This window comes from Pseudorca crassidens, chromosome 2, assembly GCF_039906515.1.
Source record: "Pseudorca crassidens isolate mPseCra1 chromosome 2, mPseCra1.hap1, whole genome shotgun sequence".
Taxonomy (NCBI): Eukaryota; Metazoa; Chordata; class Mammalia; order Artiodactyla; family Delphinidae; genus Pseudorca; species Pseudorca crassidens.
The window spans coordinates 133,054,401-133,071,378 of record NC_090297.1 but is presented as its reverse complement, the minus strand read 5'-3'; the positions used below and the strand labels follow the sequence as shown (position 1 = coordinate 133,071,378).

Sequence of the window (16,978 nt, the reverse complement as noted above, 5' to 3'; positions counted from 1 at the left end):
CGAACCTTCTTGGGTGCCGGGCCCCGTGCTAGTTACTTTATCTATTTGAATTAATTCAATGTTGAGGTAATGGAAAATGTATGGGAGAACGTTTTAAAACTGGGAACAATTTGGTAATGAATGTAATTTTTATGATCACTGGGAAAGGTCTTCTATTGTTTGACTTCAGCAGGGGAGGCATTAGTGCCCCAAGAAGCCTAGTTTAAAAACTGCTACTCCCAACGGCCAGCTTCTCTGCTCGGGTGTAGGCATTTCTACCCATTTCTCCCTCTCCAGAAGGACTAAAATGCTTAGAAACGTCCTCATTGAAAATCCATTGGGGGAACGTGAAATAGTGCCTTATTCTGGCTGAAGAGAAGTGAAATAATGTCGGAGGCCAAAAATGCGGTAGGAGAGGGAGTGGGGTTTGGGGTCTGTGACTCGTAGTGTGAAAAGCTCGTTCCTTTATCCCCATGAGGCTCTCCACTCCGACCCCCAAGCCCCTCTCCAGCCCTCTCCCATCCCTCCCAGATGGTGGGTCCTCACGTGGGCGTGTTCCGTGACCGGGGCTTGTTCTCATCCTGCAGCTGGGAAGGGGCTGGTGGAAGCAGCTCACTTCTGCTACCTCATGGCTCACGTGCCCTTCGGTTCCTATACCGTGAAGACAGACCACCTGGCCTTGCTGGGCAGTAGCCACAGGTATGCGATCTTTTGGGGGAAAGGGAGTGGGAAGGACATCTTCCAGGGGATTGGTTTAGCCCTTGCTGGGCTTCATGGCTCCATTTTCCATTGTCTTGTGTGAATTTCGGCCACTGCTGGTCCCCTCCTCTGGGATGGTTTTCCGCACAGGTAGGCTCTGGCGGAGGAGATGCCTGGTGGGTGCCGCATCACACCGCCAGGGGGCCTCAGGTCCAGGCCCTGCTCCGGGGAAGCTGTGAACTGGTGCCTGTGGGTTGCATTGTACCCCTATGGCCACTCGGTGGCGCCCTGGCCCCGTGATCAGAGAGTGACTCTTCAGAAAATGCTTAGCGGGAGCGCGGCGGCTTGAGCCTCTGCGTCAGGCAGCTCTGGACCAGTTCTCAGAGCCTGCCTTGGGCAAAACCCGAAAGTGGAAGACGTTTGTCTAGCCACCACACCCTACACTGACTTGGGGCACAAGCTACTCAGAGTCCCGCCTGTCACTTATTCCCTGCTGGCCGTAGTATTAGGCTTTTCACACAGAAGGACCTTAATAATCCCCCAGACAATGAATAAACGGACAAAAAGACCGGCTTGCTCTCTAGCTGCCCTCCACATTCTAGATGTCTCTTTCTCTTTCCCTGTAATAGTTAAGATTTCCTAAGCTCTTACGTTGTGCCAGCCGTTTTATTTGCACTATTTCCTTTAATCATTACACATTTACCCTGTGAAGAAGGTACGCTTTAATCTTCACTTTATAGAGGAGGGAAACCAAGGCACAGAGAGGTTAAGTAACTTGTCTAAGATGGTACAGCTACTGTGGGGTCAGGTTGAACTTGGAATCCAGACTGTCAGGCTTTTCTTTGTAGAAACGCATCCTCTCATAGCCTGTCTGTCAAGGTCACGGTCTCTGATAGCACCTAGTTGGCTTGTCAAAGAGGCCTGTCTGGGCCAAATGGGACAGTAAGTGAAACGGTTTAATGTGTCCCCCTCCTATGTTTATATTGTACGAGGATGTTTCTGGAGATACAGTCCTGACCCCAGGCATAGCCCCTGTGATTATGATTTCAAACCTCACAGCAGCTGTTTTGGGACCCGTGAGGACTCTGAGGGCCCCTCAGATCACGTTCACCCAGCCTGCTTCCTCACTGGAATGAACCTCCAGCACAGGGACCGTCTTCTGATTTGGGGCTCCACAGTGCTACCCTCTCTCTGCCGGGCCTTCTTTCTTCAGTGCTTCCGAACATCACATCACTCCCTCTTTTCTGCTCTTCTGCTCAGGCTATGGTGGCCTCTCACAGACGCCCGCTCTGGGTTCTCAGGGAACTAAGGCTGGCTCTCAGCATGCTTACGGGGAGGACCCAGTGCCCCACTGAGCTGGGTGTGAGAGCAGCTTGCCTTACGTGACCCTCCAGTAAAGATGGCAGCGATCTCCCCCTCCCCCCAGTCTCTCCCCCTCGCCTTCCCCCAGAGCCTCTGGAGGTGCAGATTCTCTTTCCATTCTTGGAGCTGCCCCAAGGATCAGCCCAGGACAGAGACTCTACCATGAATGGATGCAGCTGGTGTTTGGCCATCTACTAGGATTTAAATCTGTCCCCACCTCAATCTCTTTTATTCTTATTTCCTGGTTTTTAGTCAAGAGTTTTTGAAATTTGCAACAACTGAGGCTATCCAGAGGACGGAAATCTTCGAGTACTGTCAGATGCTGGGCCGCCCCAAATCCTTCATCCCTTCTTTCCAGGTAACTGAACCCTCACGAGGCCACCACCTTAGCTGCGTCACATGGCTGTGGGCCGCCGGGTTTTCCGCCTTGCTCTCTGGCACGTAGTGGCTGGGCTAAGTCATCCACTGGACTTTTCCTCATTAGCTGGAATGTGGGAAGGGTTAGGATGTCTTTCTAGGTCCCCTAAAGGTTTGCATTTTAAGATAGGAGAGCAAACGCTGCAGCAGCCTCTGTGCTGGGGGCTCCTGCCTCACTGCTGACAATGAGAATTGTGCCAGCAGCCCTGGGGCTCCCCCGCTGTCTGTAGCTCCTTCTGTTCTTCTGTCTCCAGATCGCTCCACTTCTCCTCAGTCCCACGGTCATCCTGCTGGGAGCGGGAGCAAGAAGACCCGACTGGGGGCTCTTCACCCTTCCTCCTCTCCTCTGACCTGCCGCTCCCATCTCTTTTGGATGACTCTGTTTTGTTTTTTATTTTTGCGGTACGTGGGCCTCATTGTTGCGGCCTCTCCCATTGCGGAGCACAGGCTCCGGACGCGCAGGCTCAGCGGCCATGGCTCACGGGCCCAGCCGCTCCGCGGCATGTGGGATCTTCCCGGACCGGGGCACGAACCCGCGTCCCCTGCATCGGCAGGCGGACTCTCAACGACTGCGCCACCAGGGAAGCCCTGGATGACTCTGTTTTTAACTCTGGAAATTCCTCCCTGCTTTGTCCTTGGCCCCCATCCTCCTCTCTTCCCCCCAGGGCTGCAGCTGTGCAGGTGGTGTCCACACAGGTTCTAACCTCTCTTCTCAACCTCTCTACTGGATGCCCTGTTGTCCCCTTAAATCCATAATGACTCCTTCTGTGCCTGTATTGAGAGTGCACTCGGTGGCAGCAACACACACACACATGCACACCACCACCACCAAACACAAAACAAAGGCTTGGAAATGAATGAATTACTGCCTATAGGGCAATGACCCAGTTAGTATCTTCTTTAAGAGTTTTACCAAAGACCCACCTTCTCCAGCAGAGCCCTGCCTGAACAGCTCCTTTGGGTCCATGCAGGTCTTCAGTCTCTTTCTTTCTGTTCTGTAGTCATCCCACCTCTCAGCTGTCTTTGGGCTGATAGCAGTGAGATTAGCTGTTTTTAGGGAATGAGTTCTACACGCCTGGAACTGTGTTATGGTGCTTTGACTGTATGATTTCTAATCCTGTGGTAATCCGGGCATGATTACCCCCCTTTAACAAGACAGGTTCCAAGGAGTTACATGCTATTGGCTCACATCTCTTGGGTACCATTTGTTCTAAGGACTTTACATGGATTATCTCACTGAATCTTTACAACAGCCAAGGGGTAGATCGTATTATCATCCCCATATTATAGTGAGGAAACCAAGGCACAGAGAGGAGGTGGGGTAACTAGCTCAATGTGCCACACCCAGCATGGAGTTGGGATTTGAACTTGAGTCTGTCTGATTTCCAGCCCTCAAGCTCCATTTAGTTCTGTCACTCATGCTTCTCTGAACCCTTACCTGTCTCTGTCTGTACACTCCCTTGGGCTTGAAGTCCCTTGCACCTCAGTCATTTTTTCTTCTTTTATCCGTCCTCCTGGTGCCTGGTCCTGTGCCCCACATACACCAGGCTTCCCAGAGATGTGGGCTGCCTGATAAGAGTCCAGTGCATTTCCATGTTGACCGGAGCCTAGGGAGATTCAGCTGATGTGCCTTCCAGCCCTTCCTCTATGAGGACGGAACTGCAGGCTGGATTTGGAATTGTGCCCATACACAGATAGAATGCCCCAAATGGCATAAGGCCCTCTTTAATATTTGGATCCAGAGTTAGAGGAAGTTGGCAGTCAGTTGACTTCCAAGAAGTCTTATCTCCACTTCTCTCCTTCTGTCCCTGCCTGGATGGGCTCATCACTGGCCCTGCTCCTCTTCACAGGTGTATAAGCTCCTTTATGCTTCCCGTCTGGCAGATTACGGCCTTGCATCCCAGGCCTTGCATTACTGCGAAGCCATTGGCACAGCCCTCCTGAGCCAGGGAGAGAACAGTCACCCTGTGCTATTAGTGGAACTCATCAAGGTGAGCTTCTCAGAGGGTTCTCTGCAGGTGTGTTATCTTCAGCGTTCAGAGGAAGCTATTGTAAAGTGGCTCAGACACCCCATTTCATCTTCTTTGCACATGCTGTAAAATTGGAGCCCGTGGCTGTCTTTGACCACATATGCATGTCCAGATGGGATAAGCAGAGGCCTGACACTGCACAAAGAAGGATGCTATGGGCGGGGATGGCGGTGGGGAGGGATGCAGTGAAATTGGGGGACTGAAAACCAGGCATGTGCTATGCAGGACATTCATTCTTGCATCTGCTTTTTTGGTCCAGTAAAACTGCCTGTTACGGTGAACTGTTCTAATGATAAAAGCTGGGCTTAGAAAATATATTTTAGGGGTTAAAACAGGAAATGATCCTTATTAAAATGCTTTTAAATGCATGGAATATTTTATCACATGTGAGATACATTCAAAAAGAGAAAACAAAAACATATCAACCTTTAGTTCCTGAGAAAGAAAACCATCAGGCAAATAATTGTTCCAATTAATTGAAGAAAAATCCATTAGCTGAGAGTAAAAAGGCAGCCTACCATCAATTTTTTCTTCGCTTTAGATCAGGCCCAGTGTTGGATTCTGTAATCAATAAAATCTGCGGGACTGAGCCCCCTTCATGGCGAATTTCTGCCAACAGGATGATGGTTGTAGGCAGCTCAGGACCCAGAATGGAGGAGTAGGGAAGTCTGGGAACTTAATGATGGAATAGCCTTACGATACAGGCAGTCCCTCGACCAGCAGCACAGGCGTCTCCTTGTAGGGAGCTTGTTAGAAATGCGGAATCTCAGGTCCCACAGATTTCTGGGATCAGAACCAGCATTTTAGCAAAGGTCCCAGGTGGTTCCTACCGGGCTTGAAGCTTGAGAAGCGCTGCTCCTGAGGGCAGCCTTGCAGAGACATAAAGCAGAGTGACAGTTTCTTCCCTGTTGCTCTCCTCCTCCCCTGTTGCTAGTTTATTTAGTGTCTAGCAACAGGAGGGGTTAACTGTTGGTTTATGTTGCAATTCGGGGAAGATATCTGCTGAATTTGCTGTTTGGCAATTCTTTGTAATCTGGTTTACGAGTCAAGGCTCCCTTCTTTCTTCTTACTGCCTCTCCCCGTGTCTGTCCATTTCACTCACTTCTCTCTCTCCTTTTCCCTCTCTTACCGTCTGGAAACCTGGCACAGCTTGCAGAGAGACTGAAGCTGTCAGATCCTCTGGTTTTAGAACGCCACCGCCGTCACCGAGGAGACAGGGACCTGGAGCCGGACTGGCTGGTACACCTTCGGGGGCATCACAAGGAGCTGCAGGTAAGTGGGGGGGCAGGTCAGCGGGGTGGGCCTCTGTTTCCCTCTTGTCTGCCCTAGACCCAGAGTAGGTAGGCATGGAGGGCTCTGGGGGTCTCCTGTCACCCATGAGGCACAGCCTGATTGGGAAAGGGGTGGCACTCAGCTTCCCCGCTGCACCCGGGTGGAAACATTTTCCTGTGTTTGGTGGGAGACAGTGGGGCCCTCTTCCAAAGCACCCAGCCACCCTTCTCTGTGGTCCCAGAAAATACATTTTCTGACCATCAAAGCTTCCATCTCTCTGTGAGGAACAATGGCTCACAGTGGCCCTTGTCACTTTCATGTAATGTAGGGCAATTGCTTAAAAGACTTCCGGGCCTTTCCTTTTTTTGTTCTGACAATTGCAAAAGCGGCAGGTAGTAACTGTTATACAGTAATTGGAACAGGGCCTCCTCCATGTTGTTTCTCCCTCTGTCGCTGAGAAAGGGCAGGGGGATTTTTTTATGCACACACGGCCCTTGCTTCCTACATGTGCTGTGGGCTCTGGGGCCCACGGTTTCATTCCCTCCTCTTGCCCCTTCCTCTGGGAGAGGATGCTGCCCTGGTCCCTGCCTGCTCTGGGCAGAGCTGGGAGGTAGGAAGGGCTGAGGCTGCCCCTCCCCCTCCCCCTCCCCCTCCAGCCCCTGCATTCACCTGCGACTCCCTTACCTTATCACTCCTGAAGTTTCTTTTCTGACTTAATTTTAAACCGTGGTTCAGTGTTTTTGTTTTTCTTTGTGTTGCTTAAGAGGTGTTTACTTTATCTTAATAGCAAAAGGTAGCAGGAGACATTGGGGATCCTTGCTCTGCTCACTCGGATATTTTGGGAGCCAGAAAAACAACAGGTACCCAAACCAATGAACTGAATGTGTAATAGCTGACTCTCAGGATCTGATTAGACGAGATAACGCAACCTAAAAGACTCTCCCCCTTCCCTTCCTGGAGTGCCTTCCTTGCCTGTGTCGATCTGACTCAGTGGTCTGGGCCCCCCCTCTCCACACAGCTCTGCTGACCACAGGCATCCCTGACACTTTTTTTTTCCTTTTTTAAATTAATTAATTGATTTATTTTTGACTGCGTTGGGTCTTTGTTGTTGTGCGTGGGCTTCAGTAGTTGTGGCACGTGGGCTCCGTAGTTGTGGCACACGGGCTTAGTTCCTCCGCGGCACGCGGGATCTTCCCAGACCAGGGCTTGAACCCGTGTCCCCTGCATTGGCAGGCAGATTCTCAACCACTGTGCCTCCAGGGAAGCCCCCGTCCCTGACACTTCTGTTTCTGCATTATTAGAGGTTTTGCTTCACACTCAGGTTTTAATCTTGTTATGTTGTGTTGTTATCTAATTGCTTCACTTGTGTCAGTACTGTCTCCCTAGCTGAATACATTCTTTGAGGTGGTGGGTTATCTGTATTTCATGTTAGCGGTGGGGACATAGGAAGCGCATAGGAACGGTGTTTGAGCATCAGTTGCCGCACGCATGAAATAGGTTTCAAAGTGTTTTCAACAGACCCCTCCTCTCCCTTCAGGATGCCTCTGAGTGTTGGGTTGGGCAGACGTTGTTACCCCAGTTAATTCTGTGCCCTTTCCCCAAACAGCACTCCCTGGTGGGGTCAGGACGGGGCCTCATCTTTTTACTTCCGGCTGTTTCCCAGCCTTTTTTGCTTCCTTCAGGGATAAGCGAGGGGGCAGCAAGGAAGGGCAGGCCTTGGTTTCTGTTTCCCAGCTTTGCTGCTGCGTCCCAGAATCTGGGAGGGTGAAGGGCTGCAAGAGAGCAGGCTGGGTGTTTCTGAGTGGCCACTTCCGCTGGGAAGCAGCTGTATCTCCTGTCACCCAATGGAGCAGGTGGGTCAGATGACCACACCAGTTCCATAACCTTGGGGCAGGCATTGTCCCCGTCCACACCTTGGTCTGTCTCTTCAGCAACACGGCAGAGCCAGAATGAATACCACCAAGGTCCCTTCCTGGGCCAAGGTTCTGCTTCTTTAAAGCAAAGCCATCATTTCTGTAGTCTGATTTGGGTTTTAACTGGCAACGTTCTAAGTTTCAAGTACCTAGTCCCTTAGGAGATCCTTAAAAGAGAACGTTTATCCAAATGCAAAAAATTGTGGAGTTAAATGAGATGGTAATTTCTGCCCTCCCAACCCGCTGGCTTAAGGCTCAGAGATCGTACAAGGTAGTGAGGGAAATGGTTTTGTAAACTCTGAGTCATCAGCGGTGAGAGGTGTTACAATTACTGCTGTGTTGTACTTGTCATCACATCGATGGCAGCCACACCAAGTGGCCTGTCCTTGTCACTGCTTTCCAAAGGGCAGGATTGTTCCTGGTGTGATTAGTCCACACAAGTGCCACGTTACAGGTCTCACTTCCTCCTCTTTGCCCTATGTCCTTAGACGACACTTTCTACCAGGATCTTTCTGGACATCAAGGCAACTCAGAAGCCCTTGGGGACCGCTCAGCCCTGTGGCCAACACTGGAGCCGATGGGCCCGGCCCAGCCCAGCCCACAGCAGCCCTTTCCCCTCCAGCCCAGCTCCTACCCAGCAGGAGGAGGTTCCGGGCAGACGGGGGTCCCGGTGCCTCTTTACTCAGTTCCTGAGGCCCATCTGCCAGGGACCGGTGGCAGCGTGGCGGTGACAGGGACTCCTGGAGGAAGGGCCTGGGAGGAAGCCCAGCAGATGCACCCGCCCCCCGGTAAGACCTGCCAGCGAGGCAGCGAACTTGGGTGACGAGGTATCTAGGGGTGCAAGCAGAAGAGGGAGGTGCAGGGACCAGTGCAGGGTGTGGGGTGGGACCTGGTAAAGCCCTGAGTGGTGGGTGTGCACATGACTGAGGGCCTGGTACTTCACGTTCTTCTGAGGGAGACGGCTCTCTCCCAGTCCAGCCCACGTGTCTACTGGGACAAGCATAGCACAGCCAACTGCAGCCGCTCTTGCCATCCGCTTGGATTCTGTAGTTTCAAGGATCTCGGCTGGAGAAGGCAAGGAAATGCCACCTGTGCCTTGGAGCTGTAGTTTAGGCCAAGTCCTCTTTCTGAAGTCATCAGTGTCAGGGACTGCGGGCAGAGGCTCGTGCTTCTGTCTTCTCCCATCAGGCCTTGGACAACAGGGGCCGAGTATGGGTGAGCATTGCTGAGTGATGCCAGGGAAGTGCGGGAAACCACGCAGAAGGATCAGATCTTAGAGCTTCTAAGACAAGGTCCTGTCCAAGATGGGAGACTCACATGGAGGGGAAGGTCAGGGAGGATCCCTGCGATCCAGCTTGACGTGGCCCTGATTTCCGGGGTTCCTGAGAAAGGACCTTGGTTCAGGGTGAAGGTTGGGTGAGCAGCACATCCTGGGGTGGCTGGAATTCAGAGGCTTGTACAAATGGACTCTGCATTTACTGTGATGCACTTGGGGCTATGGGCAGCTCAGAGCTCCAGCTGCTTTGCAGTTAGGAAAGCCAACTGTGTCCCCATTACCCTTCTTCAGGATAGATGGGAAAGGCCCCACTTCACATCACGATTTCTGTTGTGTTTTGTGCCATAGGAGAGAACACAGTGTCTCCAGAAACCTTCCAGCAACCTGATGGGCAGAAGGTTGTTTCCAAACCACAGGTGAGAGGACAGAGCCCAGCAGATGCGGTGCCCACTCTGAGCTGTGGGTTTCCTTCAGTTGCCACGGTTTCACAGATGCCTTCCTGTGCCTTGCACCAGCCCTCTCTTCCATGTTTCACCTTGTTTCTTTCTACACCAGATCCTGCGAGGTGGAGAGGAGGCTTGTTCCGGTTCATGTTCAGTCCTGCCAACCTGTATCCATGGGGGCAGGGCCGGCAGGGCTGGGTGTAGCTTTGAACTCACACATCTGCTCCCTCTGATGCCCTCTTCTTACTGTTGCACTGAACACTTGCTGTGCTCTGCCCCACCATGGAAGACTCTTGACATTTCTTTCTTTCTTTTAATTTTTACCTTGCTTTATTTCCAAGAAGGACCTACCGCAGTTGTATCTCTTCTGCCCAGGTGTGCTGTCAGGTCTTGGAGGGAACCACGTCTAAGTAATTATCCAGCCAGCTGTTGAATGAATGAATCCCTTCCCTCCAACAGCAGGCATTGCTGGTCCCAAACCTGCCTGGCTGGAGGCGAACTTCCTCAAGTCGTAACCGGGCTGCAAGGCTTAAAACACTTTTATGCTTTACTTTTTTTTTTTTTCTAACTGAAAAATTAGTACGTTATTGTTATAGAAAACTTGAAAAATGAAGAAAAAGTGTCATATGAAGAGTCAAACAGACATCACTCAGAAGCCCATAGTCAAATATTTTCGTTATTTCCTTCTAAAATGTTTTCTATGTACGGGTTTCTCCTGCTATCCGAATGTAGAGCCTTTCCATGAAACCTTTTGTACGTCTCAATGGCATGAAGGGAAGAAGCAGTTACCTCAGTACACATCTTGCCAACAACGCACAAAATAAATCGAAAGGAAGTACAGGTGCTCACAGATACAGCTCAAAGCTATGGCATCTTGATGCGGAGATGCTGAGCGTAGTTTCTGGGAAGGAGCTTGGCAGGCCACTCTCGCTGCTTGGGGTACGCTCTGCCTCTATAACGGCTCCCACAAAACAAACGCTGAATGCTTTTTTCACTTTCTGCCTTTTTTTTGTAAAAGTGAAAATCCTCTTTGGACTCTTTTTTGGTTAGGGAAAACAGGTACTAATGTAGGTCTTTGGTAAAAGCGAAGTGGCATAATGCCAACTTTCAGAAAGTGGGGGAGACCTGTCTGTGTGTATACGTGTGTCTATAAATGTGTATACATACGCACATGTGTTTTTAAATGGTTAAGAACATATGCAGGTGAAACTTTATTTTCTATTTATTTAATACGATAAAATTGAGATTTTCCATGTCATTCCCAAATAGGATTTTTAATATTGGTGTGAGAAAATCCATTGTGTGGAAATACCATCACTCATGCATTTATTCATTCACAAATACTGAGCTCCTACAACATACCTGGCACTGTTACAGGGGCTGGGGGTACCCGGGGACGCAGACAAAGCCTGCCCTCCTGGGGCTTCTGTTCCGTGGAGGTGACTGCAAATAAACCACTGTGTGCATGAGGGATGTTACTTTACACGGAGTGGAAGGGAAGGCATCTCTGAGGTCAGCATGGAGGGTGGAAGGAAGCCAGGCGAGTATTCAGGGAACAAGTGTTCCGGGCAGAGGGAATAGGGAGAGCAAAGGGCCTATGATGGGACTGACTTGGTACAGTCGAGGAAGAGCATGGAGTCACTGTATCTAGAAAGTGGGGAGCAACAGGGGAGAGGGCTAAGAAGCAAGACCAGAGAGGCAGAGAGAGACTGGGTCATGGAGGGCCTGGTAGGCCCTGGAAGGAGCTCAGATTTTAATTCATCTTTCCCCCATTGTTAAAACACTTCAAGTGTGTCTCTTTTCTTTCCTACTCTTTCTCACTACTCCTCCCTTCTCTTGCCCTCCTATGTAAAACACAATGATGGACATTCTAGTATATAAGCCCTTGTCTATTCCTCCAATTTATTCAAATAGGAGAAATTCCTAGAAGGAGAGTCAGACTGCTTAAGTTTAAATCCTTGCTCTGCCGTTTACTAGTTATGTGACCTTAGGTTGCTTAACCTTTCTTTTTTTTTATAAATTTATTTATTTTTGGCTGCGTTGGGTCTTCGTTGCTGCACTTGGGCTTTCTCTGGTTGCTTCGAGCGGTGGCTTCTCTTGTTGCGGAGCACGGGCTCTCCCCACTGCTTTACTGAGCAGGTCAGGTGAGGGAGTATGTGTAAATGTGCCTTTGCAACCTGTCAAGTGCTATAAAAATGCTACTTCTGGGCTTCCCTGGTGGCGCAGTGGTTGAGAGTCCGCCTGCCGATGCAGGGGACACGGGTTCGTGCCCCGGTCTGGGAAGATCCCACATGCCGCGGAGTGGCTGGGCCCGTGAGCCATGGCCGCTGAGCCTGCGCGTCCGGAGCCTGTGCTCTGCAACGGGAGAGGCCACAACAGTGAGAGGCCCGTGTACCGCAAAAAAAAAAAAAATGCTACTTCTGTTTTCTTTAATCCCAGGTGCCACTGATTCCCAGAGCACGAAATATTTCTGAGAGTTCCACTGTATCAGTCAAGGAGGATGACGGGGAGTCCTCCGATGAGGCAGAGAAGAAAAAGTCTTCCGAAAACACCGCCCAGAGAGGAAAGCTCGGAGACGCGAAGGAGAATACAAAGGTGGAGGGATTCTTCTGTTCCCAGATGGCGGAGCAGAGCTGGGAATCTGGGCTTTGGTGGTGCCCCTGCCCCTCCTGTCTCACCAGCATCACAGGTGGGGGAGGCTGGCTAATCTCATTCAGAGGGAGAAGCAACCCTGCAGGCCACAGAACTCGCCCTCCTCCCTCCAGGGCTTGGGGTTTGGCTGGCTTAGCTGGTTTCGCCCGAAGCCCACCGGCGACGCGCCCCCCTCTGGAGATGAGGACGCATCTGACAGTCCTGACTCTGAGGTAACCTGGGCAGGGAGGGCGCGGAAGTTCCCCCTTCCAGGGGCCCTAGGAGGGTCTGGAGCTGGCATCGCTACCCTGGGCCAGGTGAAACAGGTTTAGTGATGGAAGATTGTGGGAAACAAATTGGTCCAGTGAGGAGAAAGGCAGATGATGAAAGGCCTTAGAAGTCAGGATGAAGAATTTTAACTTTCGAGGGCCAGGAGTTAACTTGGATCATTGAGCAGAGGACCGGCATAAAGAAAATGGAACTTGGGGGAGAGAAGGCCAGCATCTGGCCGCCATGTGGGCCCTGCAGGAGTACAAGCAGGCAGCACCGGTTTATTTACCGTCAGCGACACCTTCCTTTCTGCACTAAGCAGGAAGCCCCCCGAGCATCTGCTCCTCCCAGGCCCAGCCCGGGCCTCTCCCCGACGCCGCCCCCAGCTCCCCAGTCTCTGCCGGACACCGGCGCCTTCTCCAGGGACACAGGTACCGCCAACCTCATGTCCTCTGGGCTGTCTGTGGTCCTCTCTGCACTCCCCGGGGGCGTGGGGGTGCCTTCTGGGAGTGGGGACTCCTCTGTCCCGAGCAGCGGGAACACCCCTGACTCATTGCTTCCTAGGTGGCAGTGAAGCCCGAGGATCAGCGTCCGGGGCGGGGAGAGCCGAGGGCACGGGGAATGGAGGCTTGTTGGGACCTCAGGTGAGCAGCCCACCAGCCGCCTCTGTGCGGACTGAACTTTCACGTGGGCTGTAGTTGCCGCCCTGTGAGGGCCTGACGCGTGGAGGATATGGAGAAAGCTTCTGTATTAGTTTGCTAGGGCTGCCAGAACGAGGTATCAGAGACTGTGCCATTTAAACACCAGAAACTTACTTCCTCCCGGTTCTGGAGGCTGGAGATCTGAGATGAAGGTGCCGGCCGTGTGGGTTTCCCCCACAGCTTCTCTCCTTGGCTTGCAGCTGGCCATCTTCTCCCTGAGTCTTTACATGGTCTTACCTCAGTGTGTGTCTATGTCCAAATTTTCTCTTCTTATAAGAACACCAATCATAATGGGTTAGGGCCACTCTAATGGCTTCATGTTACCTTAATCACCTCTTTAACTTTTTTTTTTTTTTTTGCGGTACGTGGGCCTCTCACCGCCGTGGCCTCTCCCGCTGCGGAGCAGAGGCTCCAGACACGCAGGCTCAGCGGCCATGGCTCACGGGCCCAGCCGCTCCACGGCATGTGAGATCTTCTCAGACTGGGGCACGAACCCGTGTTCCCTGCATTGGCAGGTGAACTCTCAGCCACCGCGCCACCAGGGAAGCCCCTTTAATCACCTCTTTTTAAAATTTTATTTATTTATTTTAAATATTTATTTATTATTATTTATTTTTTTTGTGGTACGCGGGCTTCTCACCGCTGTGGCCTCTCCCGCTGCAGTGCACAGGCTCCGGACGCGCAGGCTCAGCAGCCATGGCTCACGGGCCCAGCCGCTCCGCGGCATGTGGGATCCTCCCGGACCAGGGCATGAACCCATGTCCCCTGCATCAGCAGGTGGACTCTCAAACACTGCGCCACCAGGGAAGCCCTTAATCACCTCTGTAAAGACCCTGTCTCCAAATACATTCTGAGGTGCTGGGGTTAGGACTTCAACATATGAAGTTTGCGGGGAACAGGAGTTAGCCCATAACTGCTTCCTTAGGTGATGTCTAGAGAACAGCCTTGGGACTTCCCTGGTGGTCCAGTGGTTAAGACTATGTGCTTCCACTGCAGGGGTCGTGGGTTCAATCCCTGGTTGGGGAACTAAGATCCTGCATGCCATGTGGCATGGCCAAAAAAAAAAAAAAAAAGAGAACGGCCTCTGTCCCTGTCCCAGTAGGAGCCAGAGTTCACCAGTATCCTTGGCAAGGGCTGTGATAAACTCTTGATGAATTGTCCACACCAGGATGGATTTCATGCCAACTGCTAGGAAAACATGTTTATTTCTTGTGGCCTGGTTACAGCACTCTTGTAGTATTCCAGGTCTTTCAAAGAATATGAGGTTACTTTTTATGATGCTATTAATACATTTATTATGGCCTTTTCTTCTCATGCAGCAGCACCAAGGCTCTGCAATGCCACCCTTGACCCAGGGGTTGGCTGTGCCCACTTGAACCCCGTTTGTTTGTTCATGATTCCCTGAGCTCTATCACATCTGCATCTCTTGACCAAAGTTGATGCTCAGGGAAGCCCTTGATGTTCTGGAATCTGGGGAGTGGTGATTAAGAGGATTTTCCATTATTTTCCATCACAGGGTGTTTCCTCTGGGCTCTACTTCAACCCTGGTGTTCTGCTTCCCCCACCCACCTTGAAAGGGGCTGTCCCTCTCTACAACCCATCCCAGGTCCCCCAGGTAAGGAGGCCCTGAGGGAGAGGGGTTAGGAGCATGGGTTCTGGATTAAGGAGACCAAGGTTTATATCTTACTTATAACAAATTACTGTGCCTGAGTTCTTGAGCAATGACTAACCTCTCTAAGCCTCAGTTTCTGCATCTGTAAAATGGGGTTAGTAGTAGCTACCTCAGCGGGTAGTTGTGAGGATTAAACCGGAGCATGTATGTGAAGGGCCTGGCACTCAGAAAATGCTCAGTCAATGTCACTATTATTAATATTTCACTTGACCTTTCGTAAGTCTTGAGACTCAGGAGAGACAATTGGTGTTGGTGTCAATGGTGTGGTTGCACCAGGGCTGTGTCCTGGGGGCGAGGGGATCATTGCAAAGTTTGATTGAAGCTAAACTCCCTGCTTCTGCATGATCTGAGGCAGACTGCTTGTTCTGATGCATTACTGGCCTCCCTTCTATATAAAGTTGAATTTCTTTCTCCTTATTTAAGAGGTGAAGGTGTTGGGTGAAAGCAAATACTGAAAACACCACCATGGGAAGCCAAATACAGCAGAAGGGTTTCTAGACCCTCAGGATGCCCAAGCTCAATCCAGCCAGTCAGCCCTGGTCGGAGTCATGCTTGGGGCTATAATCTAGTGCCACGCTTGTTCTTTTCCAGCTCTCCATGGCTACCAGCCTGAACCGGCCAAATCGCCTAGCTCAGCGCCGCTATCCAACCCAGCAGTGACGAGAAGGACCACCCATCCCAGGCTGGTCTCCCTGAAGCACAACTTTTATGTTGTTCTCATTTCTTAATCTCCCAGCCCCTCTGCCACATCAGGGCCCCCAAGAGGGTTGTGCTAGCCTGTTGCCTCCATGGGACATAGAGAACGCAAGGGGACAGGGTCTCCCAGGACATAGCTCAGTTCAGTGTCTTAAGATTAGCTTCAGAATGATGGTGCAGATGGCTTCATCGGATGGAAAAACTGGGCATAACAGCAGACTGGAGGTGAGCAGAATGCTGTGGCAGCAGCACTTAGAATGTCGCTTGAGATCCTCGGGAGATTCAGGGCCTAAGAATCCCACTGCTGGAATCAGTGATGACACCACTGGGCTCAGCAGCAGGAAATGACTGGGGGAGAGGCACTCAGGGCAATATTCTAGACTAACTTGCACAGGCTCCGGACGCGCAGGCTCAGCGGCCATGGCTCACGGGCCCAGCTGCTCCATGGCATGTGGCATCTTCCCGGACCGGGACACGAACCCGTGTCCCCTGCATCGGCAGGCGGACTCTCAACCACTGCGCCACCAGGGAAGCCCTAGACTAACTTTGACTTCTTCCTCAGCCTTAGTTACAGACCAATTCTTGGCTCTAGTTAGCAAAAAGAGTTTTGAATCTCGGAAACTTATCATTGTTTCCCGTCATCATTCCCTCTTGGGTGACATTTTGGCAGTTTCCCTCTTGGTTTTAGTTTTGTGCACATTTTTTATGTGGTTCAGATTAATTATATTTCTCTCACTTTCTTAGCTGGTCCTATTTTTCCACATTCTGGCATCTGGCTATCAAGTTAGATTGCTGTAGGCATCTTATTGTCATGGTAACTACTGAACCTAATGATGCAGATGGATGGAACATCAGTGTAATAAAGGATGGAAAATGTTCCCTAAAAATTCACTCCTTCCATAAGAGAGGAGGAATGAGTGCCCGAGTTTGTTAATACCTCCCTTCCTGCCTTGGGCCTTTGCAAATGGATGTTCGGAGGGTCAGAGGAGCCGGAGGGAGGAGGGGGACATCTTGGAAATTTCCATTTCTCCTTTCAAACCCACAATAGGAGTAACTCTTGCGTTTGTCAGATTTGCTGAAAATTATTCCTCACAAAGAACATTCTTTGTATGTGTAATTGTACATACAGGTTTTGTACTTGAACGTAATATGGTTCTGATGTTGATAGCGATTAAACCACATAATTTTATAGCAGATGCTTGTCTCCGGCTGGTTTTTGCAGAGGGAGAGAGCACACTGAGTGGTCTCTTCCCTGAAGTCTTTCTAATAATGGTTTCATTGTGTGATAGGTGCAAACAGCTGGTAAAAGCCCTTTGTTAATGAAGAATCTAGGGAATGATCCTCTTAACTTCTAAGTCTACTGCTATTTTTTCAGTTAAAAAAATATGGACAAAAGTTCCTCTGATGCAAATTGGTTACTCTGTTAACTAAATATTGCATGTTCTGTTCTCTAAAAAGTTTATTCATCTCTCAGATTAAATTGGGAAATGTGTGCACCAGTGTTTTTCATCTAGAAGGCCCTCAGTAAGTGCTGTTCCCTTTTTCCCTAAAAAAGACTGCAGCCCCTTCAGTTTGGTATGCTGACACCCAGTGGCGGTACCATGTCAGTAGTTTGTG

The 16,978-nt window shown here is 50.7% G+C and overlaps 1 protein-coding gene across 1 annotated transcript in view; it reads left to right on the top strand.

The window, feature by feature from the left end:
* The window catches only part of SEC16B (SEC16 homolog B, endoplasmic reticulum export factor), a 54,206-nt gene extending 37,651 nt beyond the window's left edge, over positions 1–16,555 (top strand). Inside the window, exons 14-26 of the mRNA XM_067728738.1 lie at positions 567–678; positions 2,293–2,398; positions 4,308–4,448; positions 5,637–5,759; positions 6,547–6,619; positions 8,161–8,460; positions 9,297–9,364; positions 11,831–11,986; positions 12,157–12,255; positions 12,615–12,723; positions 12,857–12,936; positions 14,510–14,608; positions 15,257–16,555. Of these exons, the coding sequence (XP_067584839.1) occupies positions 567–678; positions 2,293–2,398; positions 4,308–4,448; positions 5,637–5,759; positions 6,547–6,619; positions 8,161–8,460; positions 9,297–9,364; positions 11,831–11,986; positions 12,157–12,255; positions 12,615–12,723; positions 12,857–12,936; positions 14,510–14,608; positions 15,257–15,325 (1,535 nt within the window). The 3' untranslated portion in view covers positions 15,326–16,555. The remainder of the gene's footprint in view (positions 1–566; positions 679–2,292; positions 2,399–4,307; positions 4,449–5,636; positions 5,760–6,546; positions 6,620–8,160; positions 8,461–9,296; positions 9,365–11,830; positions 11,987–12,156; positions 12,256–12,614; positions 12,724–12,856; positions 12,937–14,509; positions 14,609–15,256) is intronic.
* The last annotated feature ends 423 nt before the right edge of the window (positions 16,556–16,978 follow it).